Source organism: Crocodylus porosus, unplaced genomic scaffold (genome assembly GCF_001723895.1).
Source record: "Crocodylus porosus isolate Cpor-Errol unplaced genomic scaffold, CroPor_comp1, whole genome shotgun sequence".
NCBI classification, from domain to species: domain Eukaryota; kingdom Metazoa; phylum Chordata; order Crocodylia; family Crocodylidae; genus Crocodylus; species Crocodylus porosus.
In genome coordinates, this window is record NW_017728943.1 from 39,213,672 (window position 1) to 39,231,806 (window position 18,135).

The 18,135-nt window shown below is 44.5% G+C and overlaps 1 protein-coding gene across 3 annotated transcripts in view; it reads left to right on the plus strand.

Annotated features, from left to right (window-relative positions):
* Positions 1-18,135, plus strand: part of WDPCP (WD repeat containing planar cell polarity effector) — a 196,849-nt gene that overhangs the window by 168,750 nt on the left and 9,964 nt on the right. The window contains exons 15-16 of one of the 3 annotated variants that reach the window (XM_019549189.1): positions 15,387-15,487; positions 16,823-16,851. In XM_019549189.1, the coding sequence (XP_019404734.1) occupies positions 15,387-15,487; positions 16,823-16,851 (130 nt within the window). Of the gene's footprint in view, positions 1-937; positions 2,535-15,386; positions 15,488-16,822; positions 16,852-18,135 lie in introns of those variants that run through there. The other 2 variants (XM_019549190.1, XM_019549191.1) reach the window with 2 other exon arrangements.

Below are 18,135 nucleotides of genomic sequence, written 5' to 3' on the forward strand. Positions count from 1 at the left end.
AGGAGCTGAGTCTTGGCTATTTGCACTTTATTTCAGCATCTCTGAAAATTAGGCCTCTTATTTAGGTCCTTCAGGCCTCAGTCTTGTGAAGACTAACATGCAAAGACTGTGTATAGGGATGAGTCCCGCTGAAGGGAATGGGACAACTTGTAGCCTTTATCCAGAAAAGCACTTCAATTTATGGTTGAGTCCCTTTGACTTAAGTTTGCCACAAGCATGTGCTTAAGGCAGGGGTGTCAAACATACAGCCCGTGGGCTGGATTCAGCCCCCACAGCCTTGACTGGGGACCAGTGGCAACCAAGCACCTGGTCAAGACTCATGGTACCGGAGCCCCAGCAACACAGTGGCTTGCTCCCATGATGGCAGCCAAACAGGCACCCATCATGCCAGAGTGCTTCCTGTGGCACTGCTGGGACACCAGTGCTGCTGCCCTTACCCAGGTGCTTGGCAGCCAAGCTGAGGAAACCTACAGCACTGGAGCCCCAGTAGCACCACAGAAAGAAGCCTGGCACCCTATGTATGACCCAGCCCTTGGGGCTGTCCCCAAGCCATTCATTCAGCTCATGGACTGGTCACTCGCTCATCTAGCCTGCCAAACCAGATGAGTTTGACATCCCTGGCTTAAAGCTTTACTCACCCAGGAATGTTTTCTTGAATGGGAATACAAAATAAAAATTGAGTTACAAACATACACAAATCTTTAGGGGATGTGAAGTAAAATACAGGTTTCACTACCTAATATCAGGTGCCCATGTTCAGATTTTAAATAAATAGCAAGGACATTGTTAGAGCACGAGATATCAAAAGTTTAAACAAAGCTAGAGATGGAGGGAGGTCACAGAGGAGTGTCGCGTTTTGAGAATACTGAATGTTAATAACAAAATGAAATTTTAATTATTTTTTCCAATAAAGCAATGTATTTTGACTGACGTGCAGAAAAGACAGAAGCACAACAACAAAGATGTCCAGACCAAAAGATAAGGTGTGAAAGACAGGACTCCTGATAAGTGCACACGAGTTCAGCAGAAGGTCTTCCAGTCCACCACTAGCCACTGGTCTGATTCTCTGAACATAAGCCACTGATCTGTCAATCCACAGAATCACTCTTAAAGGGCTCTTATTTATATTATAGCAAAAGATGGATGTTATGCAGGGGATGCTAAACTCAGTGGAGAGACAGTATGGACTAATGCTTAAATAGAGTGAAATTGCAACGTACCTATTATAAAAGAAAATACACTAGGTCTGGTGCCCAGCATCTCAAAGAACATGTGTACGTATGCTTTGGATATCAGATGCTGACCAAGGGGTGAAACCTTTTCTAGTTATGGAAATTTTCAGCAACAGTATTTGGAAATCGGTGAAAATGAAAATTATAAGATCCCCCACATGAACAAAATGGTCACCTAAGGCCACTTGTAGACCTTAATTTAATGGCACAATGGGATGTGATCCCTGATCCCAACAATTGCGCATTCTGCTATACTATACATATATGGCAGAACACAAGATTTTTGGGATCAGGAATAAAAAGTGTCAGATCCCATCAGCTTTATGGTTGGTTTTTCCCATTTTATGAGCCAGTAATTTGGTTGAATGTGTGGCTGTAACAGAGACCCATCCCAGGTGTGGCTGTGATGCTCCTGGAGCCCTCTTGGCCCTCATCAGTCTGGCTTTCTTTGGGCAATATCCCCTTCTCCTCACCTGCCACACCTTGATGAAATGATACTTTCCAAAAAGGGGTGCTGCCCCCAGGCTCCCCGAGCAAGATTTCACTCCTGTGCACCAGTGGCGTTGCTCATAACGTTAAGGGCTAATTATGGGGCCTCCATCCTCCCTAGTTTCCACACCCATGCCTTGCAGATGTCACACATACTAATGAGATCCTAACCTCCCCTACAGGCTACAGGCTTCTGGCCCTGTTCCTCCTTACACCAGCCCCTCTCTGGGCTGTGGGTACTCTAGCCACCTCAGTCTCCGGCTCTGGCCCTTCTGGCTTTCAGTCCTTCTCCTTAGACTCTGGCCCTGCTCCTAGACCAGTTGAGATCCATGGGCTCTCCAGCTCCACCTGTCTCCAGCTGTGGCCAGTCTTGGCCTTTGGCCCTTTCTGAGCCCTGGCCCCATGGCCAGTGACACCTATAGCCACCCTGTAACCAACTACCTGTTCTCTGGGCCCTCCAGCCCTCCACTGTTTCTGAGCTCTCTAGCCCTGGCTCACTCTCTCTCTCTCTAAGCCAGCTGGGACCTCCTTACCTCCCCATAGTTCCTTCCACAAACCACGAGTGTTGCTCACCCCAGCTCAGATGTTAACCAGGAACCCTGCTGCCCAGGAACTCCTTTCTCTGTGGCCCTCAGGGCTAGACTCCCTGACCAACTCAGGCGTGGGCTTATATTTTTCAAACCTGGCCCCCTTCTGGTCAGGTGACTCTCTGATTGGCCCCTGCCACAGCTGCGGGGTGGTTCTGATGCAGCCTGCCTTCTCTTAAAGTAGCAGGCGCACCAAGCCTCCTGCTACAGCGGCAAGTTACCATTTATTGCATGATTAACAGGTTACTCACGTGATACATGTAACATTTGCCAGGGGCCTAAGTGACTTAATAATTATCTGGTCCTTTTCCTTGTCATTCCTTTTCTACTACCTCTTCCTAAGTTAAATTTACCTAACCTTAGAAGTCCTTTCCTGGAGTGCATGGAAGTGGGTATGGTGGTACAGTCACACCCTTCTTCTGCCACAGCCTGGCCCTGACTGACCCAGGCACAGGGGAGGTTCTAGAGCTATTCTTGCCTTACTACAGCCAGCATCTGCTGCTGTATGGGGTGCTGGGTTTGACAGGGAACAGTGGCAACAGTGAGCAGGTTTCCTCTTCCTGCCCCTGCTCCATGCTTCTGTCCCACTGTCATCCCTGCTGGCAAGGAGCAGGCACTAAAAAGAGGAACCCATCCTCTCCACCTCCCATCACCCCTGTTCTCAACTGATCCAAGCGCAGGGGAAAGCACCAGAGCCACTTCTGCCCCACTCCAGCTGGGCTGTGCAGGGAGCTGGGCTCCACTGGGAACAGGAGCAGCAGCACACAGGTTCCTCCTTCTAGCACCTGCTCTTGGCCAGAGGGGAACACCATAGTAGGAGGGCCAGGTGGAAGGAGGAACCTGACACTGCTGTCACTGTCCCTCAGTGAGCAACTGCTCCCTGCAGCCTGTGACTGGAGCAGGGCAGGAGCAACTGGGGGCTCCCCCCACACCAGGGTCAGCGGTGTCAGTGGCAGCACCACCACGGGGAAGATGCCTCCCTCTTTGTGCACTTGCTCTTTGCAGTGTTACCTGCCGCTGTGAAGACTTCAGTCATGCCTCACCCCCGCCCTGCTGTGGTCTGAGAGATGTCGTGCCACATCCCCTTGTAGTAAATTCCAGATCTGCCCATGGTTCTTTGGCCCTTTATCTATATTGCACAGGACTGCACTTGCATTTCTACTGCATCTGTTGAACTTCCAAATTTATAAATAATAATTAGGACAGCAGAGATTCAGTGATGTTAAATGACAGATTAACAAACAAGAACAAAAGCATACACAGCAGTAAGAAACAAAACAGGTCAACTGTTCTGTAGTGGAAAAGTCATTATTTTCTCCAGTGCATTCTGGTAAGGAATCACTTCTTGCTTCCAGTTAGTTTGCAGACTTCTTTTTTTGGAGGGAGAGGAGGCAGGAGGGCTGCTTTGTGTTAGGATATTGTTAGGGCAGGAATCATATATCTTTTATTAAACATTAGAATATTATGCAAAGAAGTGCTATTTCTTTTACTCATACAGGCAGGGTGGGCTTTTGTTACATTATTCCCATGCATTAACTGTGCTATTAAGCAGATTGTACCAAGAACAAAATGAGTGTTTCACACCAATTTTTTAATACAGAAAATTATATCTGAGATCTTCAAAGCAGTGTTAAGGATGTGGATACAGACTGTGCTTCTAAAGTATACTGAACAGTGGCATAACTAGGGGGAGGTGTTAGTAGCAACTGTCTTGGGGACCAGCTTTGGGGAATGGAGAGGAGCAGCTGCAGCTGGTAGCTACATGTTCATGTTCATCATCATGGTAGCAACCAGAAATCACTGCTTCTGCTTTGCCCCAGGCACCCAGCCACATCTCTGCACTCCTGATACTGAGAGTTTGTTGCCTGGTGATATTTTGGATGTGCATGCTGCTGCATTGATATATTCAAAACATTTTAAACATAATAAAGGCACAAGTGGCCATGCTTAATATGATGTTTGTGATATAGAGATTTCCTTTAAATAAGTATTCTAATAAATGGTGTTCGTTTAACAAAAGTAAAGTACAGTGACTAGTCCCTGTGTACATCTGATCCAAAAGTGTAAGTAGGCTACCTTTTCTTCTGAAGTTTAATATACCTCACAATCATATCATAGTCCTGCATCTACCTCAGTCAGTTTTCCTGTGACAGCCAATACAGAGTTTAGCTTTCCTTCTGTTTCTTGGCTTTCTGGCTAACTCAGGTGGGTCATCAAAAGTTGCTGATCCTCATTCACAGTTCTTTGCAGTCACGGAAACTGCATAAACTGCCCTGCTTTACTGAGACTTTGATCACCTTTTGTACATTGGTGAATATAGGATGTGTATACACAAAATGTGTTAATGTTCATTAGCTTAATGTAATACACATTACAGGCACATGTCTAGACATGTGTGCCCTTAATGTGCATTAAAATGGCAAAATTAGGCTAATCACACCTAATTTTGATACCTGCAAATGCAGGTATCAAATTTAGGTGCAATTACTTAAAGCGCATTAACGCACATATAGATGCAACCCAGCTGTAATTTTAGTGCCGAGTCTGCTCAGCTACTAGGGGCACATGGCAGGGCTTCAGGGTCTTGGCACTAACTTTAGTGCCAAGTCCTTGTACGTGTAGACACCTGCCAAAAATTGCTTAATGCACATTAGCTTAACGCACATTAAATATAGTCACGCTTAAATGCACGTGTAGATGCGCTCATAAAGAAGGATTCTGACCTCAGGAAAAGCTCTTTCATATTGCTCAAACCCTATGAATGCAGCTGGTCCTAATAAAGCAGATCCAGTGCCCTGAAGTTTTTTGATTGCCTCCTGCTGAGGTACCAAATATAAAAAAAGTTTCTGACACTCCCTAGTGACTCTTTGGAAGTGCTGAAACTGCACGAACTCTGCCAACCCTAATTTGAGCTTTAACGTAGCACCCTGTTAAAACTCTTATTGTCTGAGAACGTGATTCCTGCTAGAAACTACAAGACAAAGAAGCGTTCCTTATTCACAAATACAAATGAACAAAAACACTGGGTTTCAAAAATAATTTACAGGCATTTTCCTACTGACAGAAGTTTATTTTCTGCATATGTTTGTGGCCAAAACTACAGCAGCCTTTTTTCTCTATGGAGATTTTTGATACAGAAAGAAATAGGCCTAAAGGTCAGGACAGTTGAACTCTATCCCCAGTTCTGCTAGTCCATGTGACATCATCTTTCTGACCATGATTTTCAAACATGATTAATGACTTCAGATAACTAACATAAAGGGCCTGGTTTCCAGATAGTAAGCAGATGCTCAGCACTTTCTGAAAAACTGTTTATACTGTCTCAAGTTGGGTATCCAAATCACTAGTCACAATTGAAAATATGACCTAAGTTCTCCCTGCTGTCAAGTGAGAATAACACTTACCCTCCTTGCAAAATCACTTGGATTCTGAATGAGTCATGTGAATTTGTTTTGCAAAGTACACTAAGATGTAAATGCAAAGCGTCATTATTACTATAACCTACTTCCTAGATCACAGATTCCTGTTTGACATTTCCACTGTCCAGGTCATCACAGCCTTAAACCACTACCTGTTTCAAAATCAATAATCCTGACACATTCTCCCTCTTCTGTAGGCTTGTCATTGTTTGTAAGCTTGATAACCTGTGTTTAGCTATTGGCTTTCTCTACTTCTCATGCTGTTTAAAACTGGTCTTTTGATGTTTATGTATTCCACTCAATGAGCTACATTTCAACCTTGTTATTTCATTTCCTATTTATTTCCATATTCTCTCCCTCAAGAAAAGAAATCACCTGTACCATAGATTTGTTGAGGTCCTGTGATGCAAACTGCACAAAATATGATTTTCTGCCTTTGTTAGAGCAGTTAGACTCCATCATACATATTCCTGGGCATAGCTCTTTCATTTCTTACCTCCTCAACCTCACTCAAATAAACTATTGCTGTTGACTTTTTTTCTTCTACTCTATGTTTCACATTTGATTTTTCTTCTGCCTCATAAAACACAGGCATAGATTTTTTTTAAATAAACCTCAGCTGATATGCCAACATGCATCTCATTAGAGGTGATATTTCAAATGTTGGTGTTGCTGTTTACTGCAGTAGCAAGGATTGTTACTCTCTCATTCCACGAGTCTAAATGCTCATTTCTACTGTTACCCTTTGAAGTCTTCACTGGATTACAAGCTACAAAGGGCTAAAGCCTGTATCCCTTTTTGTGCCTAAATGGCATATAGACAGTCACAAAACTACAGTTTTTGGCATTTACACAGTTTGGGATTCTATTTAGCATATGAAGAAATAGGATCACCCTGTACACATACCTGCTGAAAGTAACATGGAGGAGAAGGGTGACAGCTCTTTCACTGCTTAGCTCAATAGCCCCATGCAGTAATGCAGTCTTTTTAAAATCAAGGCACCCCTCCAAAATTTTTCAAAATTTAGCAGCACCCCATTTAAAAAAACTACTACAAACATATTATGAATATTCTAATATAAACATTATACATCTATTATTAATTCATGTGATATTAATTGATTATGCACCATTATCATTCTGTTACAGTCACCCCTTCAGGCCATTGGCAGGGAGCGCTTCCCTAGCTGTGCCTGGCCCAGCTCTACCACATTTGCTCCCAGGGCAGCAACGGACTCCCCATACATGGATCCAGGTCACTGATAGAGACTGCAAGCCACTGAGCTGAAGTCACCCCAGGGCTAAGTCCCCCCTGAACTCCAGCCCTGGGGCTCTATGGGATACAGTCCAGGGATGCTCCAGGGATGCCTGGCCAGCTGGGATGAGGTGCCTAGCTGCACTTGTAGCATATGAGGAGCACTGAGGAGGTGGAAAGGTAGAAGGTGGGCAAAAGGACACACAAGGCCCAGGAGGCAGGAAGCAGCAGGCCAAGGGGGTGCTGCAGCCAGTGGAACTCCCACACATACCTGCTGCAGGACCAGACTGGGAAGCAGTTGTGGCAGAGGGTTGCACCTGCTTGCACTGCATTATGCAGGCAGGCATGCTGCTTCTGCTTCAGTTCTTCCTGGTTTGGCTTCAGTGTTCCTGCCGAAACGTGCAGTCTCGCCCTGCAGTGGCAGGGGGTCGGCATCATAGCAGCCCTCTGGCAGGTTTGTACAGCACACTGCCCTAACAGTTTGGGCACTTGCCCAGAGAATGGAAGACTGAGGTTTAAAGTGCCCTCCCCCACCACACACACCAGGAGGGAGTTTGAACCTGTGTCTCCCATTTCCCAGTAAAGTGCTCTAGTTCCCAAACCACAGACTCTTTTTAGTGCTTTCCTCACTAAGAGGCTGGGGGCAGAAATTACGCATCAATCAGTATAAGTGATCAGAAACTGGTTCAATTCTGTAATACAACAGACATTCAGTGTATATAAACTGCTTTCAAAATGGGCTAAAGTGGTTTAAGATAAACCTGGGTGGATGTAGTATCAGATTTAACTGATTTCGGCTAACTGAAGTTTTGTCCCAGATCCTTTCCAGAGTCAGGTTAACTCTCAGTCCCATTGTATTGCACCACCAACTCTGCCTTGTCTGCTTTCTCTTGAGCCCCCATGTGTCTTTCACTTGGATGCCCAGTGGACCATTTTGAAGAGAAGGGTGGAAGATGCACATTCAAATCTTGCAAAGGAAAGATTTTGTAGTTTTCTTACAGTTAATTTCAAACTTTTTAATATAGTCCTATTATTAGTACTCTTCAAAAAGCTTAAGAGAAAGTGGATACGTTTAATTGGAGCCTGTTTTTTTCAGTTTCTTGCTGAAAAATTCAGCTTTAATTCATCTTTTCAGTATCTTCCTTATAGTTTTGCTCTCCCAATAAGGAATTTCCCTCCCCATCCAAGCAAAGATTAGACTATATAGCAATATAGACAATTTTGTGGGGTGGGCAAAATATGGCCTGTGGGGCAGGTCCAGGCCACCAACTGACTGGATCCAGGCCATGGCTACCCCTGTGGTGCTCCACATGGGGCCGAGACCCACCCGCTCCCACCGGGGCAGACTGTGCCATGCTCCCACCAACACCCACCCACCTGCATGCAGCTTCTGATGGGGATGTTCCCAGTGCAGCTGCAGCTGGACGGATGCTGCTGTGCTCCACTCAGCTCCAGTGGGAGCCACCCAGCTGAAGCTTTCTCCCTGCCTGCCTGGAGCAGTGTGGCAGGAACAGGAGCCATCGCCGGAGGCAAGGGGAGCGGAGCAGCACCCATCTGGCTGCAGCCATGCTAGGAACAGCCCCGCAGAAGCTGGGTCCAGGCCAGTGGATCTGTTCTGCTCCCCTCACCTCCAGCTGCAGCTGCTGTTCCTGCTCGTGGCCCTGCCACACCACTCTGGCCAGGAAGCTTCAGCCAGGCGGCTCTGGCCCAGCATGTGGAGCTCTGGCTCTACCTCCCGGCTGCCTTCCCCCTGCTCCACCCACCTGGCGGGCAGAGCAGCTGGGAGCTGGAGCCAGAGCTCCACACACTGGGTAAGAGCCTCCTGGATGAAGCCCACCCAGAGTGGCTTGGCAGGGACAGCAGTCACAGCTGGGGGCAAGGGGAGCACAACAGCCCCACTGGCCCAGGCCTTGGTCCTGGCCAGTGTGTGCAGCTTCCCAGGGGCCTGTTCCTGGTGTGGCTGCAGCTGGCCAGGTGCTCTGCTTCTCTTGCCTCCCAGTGACAATGCAAGCCCGTCTGGCTGCAGCCGCAATGGAAACAGCCCAGCCAGAAGCTGCACACTGGCTGGGGCCAGGACTGGGGCTGGGGCCAGCAGATGTGTACAGGACCATGGCACAGGCTGCCCTGGGTCGGGCTCAGCCCCATGTGGAGCACCACAGGGACAGCCATCAAAGGGGCAAGCTTTGCTACATACACCCCTCTCCTCCCCCTCCCTCCCATCACACTAGCTGGCCCTTAGCAGGCCCTCTCACATCCCCATATAACCCCCTTCCACCCTTCCCACAGGGCAAAGCATGCAGGGAGCAGTTTGTGCCAGTCCCACTCCTGAAATATTCTCCCCGTCCACCCAAAGCCCTATAACAGGAGCAGGCAATTATTTCGGCCAGAGGACCACTTACTGAATTTTGGCAAGCTATTGAGGGCTGCATTGCAGGGAGCCAGGGGCAGATAAATTTTTTAGGGGCCCCGAGGGCCAACTAGAATGGCCTGGTGGGCTGCATTTTGCCCACCCCTGCCCAATAAGGAGTTTTGGTGAGTTGTTGCGTGGGTCAGAGCAGGGCAGGAAGAGGACGGAGTACTGACCTGGTCCACAAAAGTTCATCAAAATACTCTATCTGGCTCTCTGGCCCAAATAATTGCCCATCCCTGCTCTATATATTCTGCTTAGTTGCTCCAGTTCGATCACTGTGCAAAACATGTCTAAGATATGGACAAAAGCAAAGAAGGAAGACACTATGAGATTTTTTTTCACTTGTTTTGATTTCATATGAGTGCCACAAGCTCAGTGGAATCCCCATGATTTTCTAACCTAAGAGCAGCACTAACATGGTTGACTAAGGGATCTCTTTCTGACAGAGTAAACTGTATACCCATGAGCTTTCCCTCCTCTTGAGTATTATAAGGGCCTAATCCAAAGCCCATTAAAGTCAATGAAAACCTCCCATCCACCTGAACAGTATTTGAATCAGACCATAAAAGAGCTAAAAATCACATCTAGATATTCAGCCTTCCCTTGCTCATATCATGTAACAAGAACAACAATATAACTAGAACATTAGCCCCCAAATAATTAATTAGCTTTTGTTTTAAACATGCCCTTTGTTTGACACTGAATAATGACAGACGAGCAAGAAAAAGATAGCCTTTGTAGAACAGGCTGCCAGATTCAGCCTCTTTCTAGCCAGGACCTTATTCTAGGCAAAGGCTAGGCTCTCTAACTTTAGTTTAGAAGTTAGAAAGCAGAATCCAGCTGTGACCTGAGCCAAGTTAGGCACTCAACTTGTTGTTCGGGGTGCGACCCAGGTTGTGACTATTGCCCCGGTCCCCTGATGTTAGTTTGTGAGAGGGACAGGTAGACTCGTAAAGGTTCCAGAAAATTTTATTTGATCTCTTACTTATGCACCACCAGTGTGGATGTGGCTGCGCAGGCGGTTACACTTGGCTCTGTCCCGGTTCGGGTGAGGGGCAAACAAACGGAAAACAGAACGATGAATCCGAGACCCAAAACGACAATGAACGAATGGTTGATATACGAGATACCCAAGTGCACAAACAATTGCCTATGGGCTCCGGAAGCAGGAGAAGCCGTGGGAAGCTGGCCAGGCCTGCCCACTGAGCAGTGGACCCTCTGGCTTCTCTCTGGGCAGAAACTCAACCCTAGCTTTTATAGGCCAGATGACAGGCACAATTTCAAGCCCTGATTGGTCACATATTCGCGCTAAAATGTTCACGGGGTTTTTCCACAGGGGACGGGGTTTCCCCAGCACATGGCCATGGCCATGCAGCAAGCCAAACAGGGGCTTTCCAGATTATGAGGAGAGTGCTGACGGCATCTGTTGCTGGGTAAAGCTGGCAGAGTCCAGCTGGAGTGTGACACTTGTAAAAAAAAAATCCTAATATTTTCAAGGTAGGTCTAAAACAGATAGGATAATATCAGGCAGGTTTCTCGCCAATACTCAGAGCCAATTCTTACACAATTTACCCCAGTTTGCACAAACACCAACTGCTCACACAGAGTGATGCCCTACACATCTTTTTTTTTTTCTTTTCTTTTTTTTTTGCATTTTTGATCTTTGTATCACAAATTAAACAAGCTGGGGCCTACAGATAATTTTTATGAGTCTCAGCTCCAGGTGGGTTGTTTTTTTTTAACCTTTTATTGTCATCCTTTTGTTTTAGCAGTCACAGTAAACTTTATAGCCAAACTGTTCTTTTTCTCTGGACTTATTGTTGCTATCCATGGGAAGAGGATAACTTATTTGATCCTTTCCATGACTTTACACTGAATAAAAGAAAAGGTATTGACTTCTGTGGGACAGCTTATTTCTGGCTGAATCAGCTGGGCAGCTGATAATTTCCATGGCCTTGTTCACAAGATACAGTGCAGTTATATCTGTCTCCTCTTCCTCCTCTGTTACTGCAGACTGTCATCCCTCTCCCCCTTCTTCCCTGTATTCCTTTTTCCAATTTATTATGTTCTCATTTTGAATACAGTTGGGATTTTCCCCCCAATTTATATATGTTTGATACCAGAAAAACAGCTCTAACTTTTTGTTAAGCAGTGTATTGTTTTAAAGCAACTCAAAGTATAATGCAAAAAAAAAATGTACTGTATGCAATAAGCTACTTTATCAGAGCACTTATTGGGCACATCTACACAAGCTGCTACAGCACAGTAGCAATGAGCTACTGTGCCATATCTTGTTCCTACTGTGCAGTAGTGTTTCCTGGTACTAACCATGTGGTGACTGTACTGCACAGTAATGCCAGTTACTGCGCAGTTTTTTAGTACTTGCTTATGCAGTACTATGCAGTAAGAACTGTGTAGTCTACCACACACATAGATGCAGCCACTTTGTATTACTTAGATGCTTTTAAAATATACATTATTTTTAGTCCCCCATATGATTTTATACTAAACACAGGGAAAAAAATGTTTAAATAACTTAAGCATGTTGTACAGTCCCAAACCCAGAAAAAATTAAAATAGGGCCTCATGACAGTCTTTCATAGTTGTCTGTTTAGTTGGGGGTTTTTAGCACAGTAAGAATAGTCCTTAATTGTTTCCTTCGAAATACCTAGCTGCTGCCAGCACATCATTTAAAGGAAAAACTTTATTTGAACACATTCGCTATCCACCCAGTCCATGAATGTTGTCTTTTGTAGCCAAGGAAACAAAATCAAAATGAATCACTTTTGCAGCATTTATGGGGATTCTTACGCTGTTAATTGTCTTTTACAAAAACTCCCATTAAAAAGGAGGCAGAGCCAGTCTGCAAATAACATTTAAGTGGGTAAGAAAATAATTTTACTATGTGTTCCCAACTAATGAAAGTAACTGCTCTACCTAAGTAGCATTTGCGTGCTTCTAGCGTGTTGTCATAAATGTGTTGTTTGAAGCAGACTGTAGTAAAGTGATTGTGGAACTGGAAACCAGGAACGCCAGAGATCTAATCCTGGCTGTGTCACTGCTGGCCCGGTTCTTCGCATTTCAGGCAATCAAAACTTTCCACTGAAGGCAATGGGCGTTTTGGGTGCATCAAGAATGCTAAATAGGGCAATTATATGTGGCCCTGGGCACATTTCTCTTCATTTCTACGTCTGTAAAACTGAGATAGTAACAGTCACCAACTTCAAAGTGATGTTGGGTAGATTAATTAATTAATTAATGTGTATGCAGTCCTTTGAAAATATAACATTAACTCTTATTACCAGTGATTTGTTATATAGTATGGGCACTTTGTGGCCTTCTGATTTTATACAAAGGTCCTCTAGATTAAATTAGATTATTAACATATTATTATGTTAGCTCGTTTGATTATTTGCAGGAGAAAAAAAAGGGGTTGGAAAAAAAACCCCTGGCTTTGTCATATGAACTGTGTGTGCAATTGATGGAAATTCTCAGTATTTGCAAAACAAGGAGAATAAACAAAGTGTCTGGCAACTGCTCTCCTGAAAACATTTTATCATCTATAGTTCTGAGACTGAGGAGCCAAAACAAACTGTCATTGCTGACAGAAAAACCTGACAATTATTTTACATTGATTCAAGTTGGCCCAGCCCTGCCTAACCTTGTTTACTCATCACGGTCCTTTAATTCATATTAACTTGGCACTGAAAGGGTATATGTGGCATATGTGCAGAAGACCCATTCTCTGCATCTTAGACTGAGATAAACAGTGCATTGAGTACTTCTAGTTCATTGAGCTCTTAGGTAGATTTATATGCATTAGATAGAACTGGTTAAGTTCCTTTTATCCCTACTGGGCTTTTCATGTCTGTTGACTATAAAACTAGAAGCTCAGTAGAAGCAACATCTTCTTCTAAGCCTTCGGATATATATGAAATCCTCCCACCACTGGCCAATTTAAAGACACATCCAAAGAGGATGGACAGTTTTAAGCTCTTTTAAAACATAAAAATAGAAGGGTTACAGCAATTTGGCAGCCAAAAAAGCAATTTACGGGTCTCCGCAGAATCCAGGGCTATGTGTAAGAAAGCTGATCAAGATACTATGGAAAAGATAATGGGGTCGGAGAGCAAAAGAATCTCTCCATTTTGTAACCAGCCTAATCTGGTCTCCAATGAAGTTTCTTAAGTTTCTTTGGCTGAGCCAATAAAGCTTAGTGTGATGGAGCAGTTGCATTATTACAGCTTTAATATGGCTCAGGGAAAGCTGATGAGGAGCAGGGTTGCTTTAAAGTTGCTTTATGGATTCACAGCTGCTTGCATAACCTTCACTGTACTGAGAGTAGGAAGACAAAGGCACAGGGAAAGTCTAAGCTCTTGCTTTAATTATTTACATTCTTGTCAGTAATAAAGGGCTTTTTATGTCTGGAATGTATTATTTGTATTATCAAAGCCAAATGAGATTGTGTGCTGTAGCTGTTAACAAATTAGTGTGCGACATGAAAGCATTCATATTTTTGTTCCCATAATTTACTTCTGTCAAAACTAAAAGCAGCACTTGATAATCTATTAACAAACTTTTTTAAAAATGGCATGAGGTGCAATCGTACCTTTACACAGTGTAGTGCAAGAGTACATGTGGCCACATCCCAGAAGTGGTGGATAGAAAAATCTGCCAGAATGAAAATCCAAGGGAGATCAAACCAGGCATGCTCAACAACTTTTCTCTTTTTCACATTCTGCTCTTCCCTTCCCGCAGGCAAAACTCACACTGACTTTACTGAACTCTTGGCAGTGTGAGGGTTGCAGCTAGGCATGCTGACACAGCACAAGATATAATCAAAAATCTTGATTCCCCTGCCTTGGAAAACTGAAGCCCCCTTTACACGTGCAGGTAAAGGTGCAATGGGCTTTAATGCACAACCCACATAATTATGCCCCTACCAAGCTGCACATGCATGGCAGGAGGTGTGATTGTAGGAGCGTGCATTAGACCTTGAGCTCCCCCTGCACCGGCAAAAAGCAAGCTCCAACAGGGACCACGTGCAGCAGGGATGAAAGTCCTGCAGCTAACGGGACTCATGGTCCTGGCTGCATCACATGTGGGGGTGCATGGAGCACCCCACGGCTGGGAGATCGCAATGGCCAGGAGATCACAGCAGCTGTGATCTCCTAGCCACTACATGGAGGGCCCCCACAGCTGGGAGTTCACAGCAGCTCCCAGCCACAGACTGTCTATACGTGCAAATTAAAGCTGCATAGAAACCAGCTATGAAGTTATTACATCATTGTCAAGCAATAACTTTACAGCTGGTTGGACCTTTTTAAGGTGCCATAGTTAATTTGCACATGTAGCCAGTTTCAATTTATTGCACAGTTAACAAGGTAACTGCATAATAGATATAACATGTAAATGTGGGGGCATAGTGACTACATATACTATTGGGTAACAGAAGACTAATGAAGAATAAGGAAAATGAATAATTCATTTGTGCATTCCACATTGTGCTGGTGCTCCTTCCTTGAACAAGGAAGAGTAGATCTCAATAGTGTTTTGGAGAGGTTTGAGTGTAGGAAAAAGTAGACAACAGAGTCCTGGCCATCTATCACACTTGGCATCTGACTGACTGCCTTTTCTCAGAACTGTTTCAATGTGAAACATTCCTCTTGTGTGTAAGGTTGCACCCAACAGATCATCAGATTGTTCTGTTTAACAAAATCCTTAATCGCTTGAAAGACAAGAACCCTCCACCACATCTTTGACTGACAGAGCTGCCACAGAACGATTGCAAGGGCAAGAGAGTTTTCATAGTAACACTCAGTCAACAAGCAGAATGGCATCTGATAGAAAAAAGCTACAGTTTGAAAACAGTGAATTACATAGACTGCTATACACTTGAAAAGATATAAACAAACAAAATGGCTTGGCTATTATGTGACCCTCTACCCCTTGCAATTGTCATTCCTCCCCTCCCACCGCTTTTTTGTCTATAAAGATCTATTATCTGCAGACAGACAGACAACAGAAAGAAGGAGCTGGGAATGGACATCTCTGCTGCCTCTCTAATGGACAAATCCTTGTCCTGGAATCCAGCAGGTAAGCGAACAAGTTACCAGGACTTTCAGGTATGCACAACAGCAAGAAGTTGTAAACTGTGCTGTGAAGAATTCTTGAACAGGGAGAAAAATAAGCTAATCTAACAAATCGCATGTGCTTTCTATGTGATGGCAGGACAATAAGACACCAGGATGTAGCACCAAGAGCGGAAAACAGGAGGCCGGGAGCTTGAGTTCTGTTCCTGACATTACTGTGAACTTGTGTGACCTTGATTAAGTCATTTAACTGCTCTTTTACTTAGTTTCCTCTTTTTTGCAAAACTATTTATGATCCTTTGGAAGAAAGGTGCCACATCCTACTAATAACATGATTTTTTATTAATTACTCTTATTACGGCCACTGTTTTATTATTTTGTATATAGGGTCACGTTCTCAAATATCAACCCACTTCAGTCCATTGAAGTCAGTGTTTATAAAATGATAACTAATGCTGTTTCTGCAAAGAAATTCTGAATTAAACAAATACTTGACAAGAAAAAGGACTCTATGTTATACATTTGTCAAAATAAAATAATAATAACAATAATAACGTAAAGAATTGGCAGAATATTTGCCAATATGGCAAACTGGCAAAATACTTGAACATGAGGAAGGCATAGTAGTGGCCATCTTATCAAGCCACATATACTTAAGAATATTTGTAAAAGGGGCGAGGTAGCATTATTCACTTTTTGCCATGCTCAAGTATCATATCACATTTTCAAAGAGATCATTTGAAAGTGCTGTGTTACCAGAGCCAACTTGAGCATACGCTACCTCTTTCTGGGTAGGTTTACACTGCAGTCAAAGGGGTGACTGCAGCTCATGTAGGCATACCTGTCTAACTTTAAACTAGTTAGCACAGGTACTGCTAGCATTGTCACCATTGCAGCATAAAGTTCATCACCGGCTACAAAACCCAGGTGGGCCCTTGGTAGATGGCCAGGTAGTCAGCCCACCAAGAGGTCTGTACCTCTGCTAAATTCTACCAGCGCCCTCCAAGCTAGCTGGGGTAGGTATATGGGACATCTAGTTCCTCATATAATTATCCATGATTATGCACTGAGTTGGCTCTGTCATTAGCTTGGTATCTCCCGTAGTGCTTTCTGCAAAATCTATGTTTGTATAGCTTAGTAGCATATGAAACTGCATGTGCGTATCACAAATGCTTAGACATGTTAACCACTTTCATTCATCCATCCATCATAGAACAGGATATGAAACAGCTGTACCCTACAAAGAAGGTAAAAAGGTTAAGTTTACCATGCTATGTTTGTTTGTGTTTTCCTGCAAGTTCAGTAGATTGTAATAACATTGAGATCTTGTCTTTTAAAGGGAATTTTGGAGACACGCGTACAGAGCAGGTAACATCCTTCTTTCTTTTTTTCTGCCTTATACTACTCTGTTTTGCAGCTTGATGTGATAGAGCCTGCATGCAGGAGTCCTACTGAAGTCAATGGAAATTCTATATATGAATGACTTCTAGAAAGGGGCCCATATTTGCATGGCTTGAATCTAGCTCAGCTCAGTAGTGACTGAGATTTCCAATGGCCATTTAAGCAAAAATGAGCAGTTGATCTGAGCCATGTCCATCTCACAGAATCAACCAGCTTCCAGCTACTTAGTCTCCCTCTGCTCAGTTTTAGCAGTTATACCAACAGCTGAAGAGAAGCAGAGTCCTAAATTGGCTCTCCTCACCCCCAGGTGGTTTGATGTACCTTTTTGCTGCAGTATGCTTGGGGTACTAGTACCTTCTGTGTGATAGCAAATCCCTGAGTATGTGGAGGTCTTCTGCTGGTCTTGCAGGAACATCATAGTCACTTAATTTTTGTTCAAATAGAATATGGCAGCGATCACTTCAGGCACCACTGTCATTACAGTTACAGAAGAGTTTGCGTTTAGAGTTGCTTAGACTATGCAATGCCCACTGCTTGGCCTTGGTACGAAAAAAAAAAACAAAGCAAAAAACTGAGCAGAAAATGGCTTCCCTCCAGGATAGTATGAAAGCACACCCTTTCTGTTATAAATATCAAATTTGTGCTGACTGGACTGTCTCTCTAGGAACTGTTTAACCCATCCAGGATCACCAAAGAACACTGTGCTAGAACCACACTTTCTCCAGGCTTCAGCATGGCCCAGCCCATTCTTGATGAGTGAGATACAGGCAATGCCTAGTAGCCATAGGCGACTCATGGGGTGGGGCCACATGCCCCGCCCCCCAAGACTGTCCACTGCCAACACCAATGCCGGCTTCTGCAGGTAGTCACCACTCACCACCACCCCTCCCCTGTTGCTGATGGCTTCTGTGAGTGGTTGCCACTCGCCACCCTACCACCAACCCTGCCACCCACAAATTGTGTCCCCCTGCCCCAATCTCAGGAGTCACCAGTCATTCATGCTAGTAGCCGATAACAGAGTTGGCTGTAATAGCTTTGTACCAAAGGAAATCACCAGGCCTAGGTACAGACAGTCAAAAAGCCCGACGCTGAATCGATTCTTGTGGCTTGTTATAAACTAGTCAGGGGGGATCAGCAGGCATTGGGGGAGTCACTGTTCCCCTGAGCACCGCCAGGAGTGACCAGGAATAACGGTCACAAGCTGGCAGAGGGTAGGTTTAGGCTAGATATCAGGAGGCGCTACTTCACGGT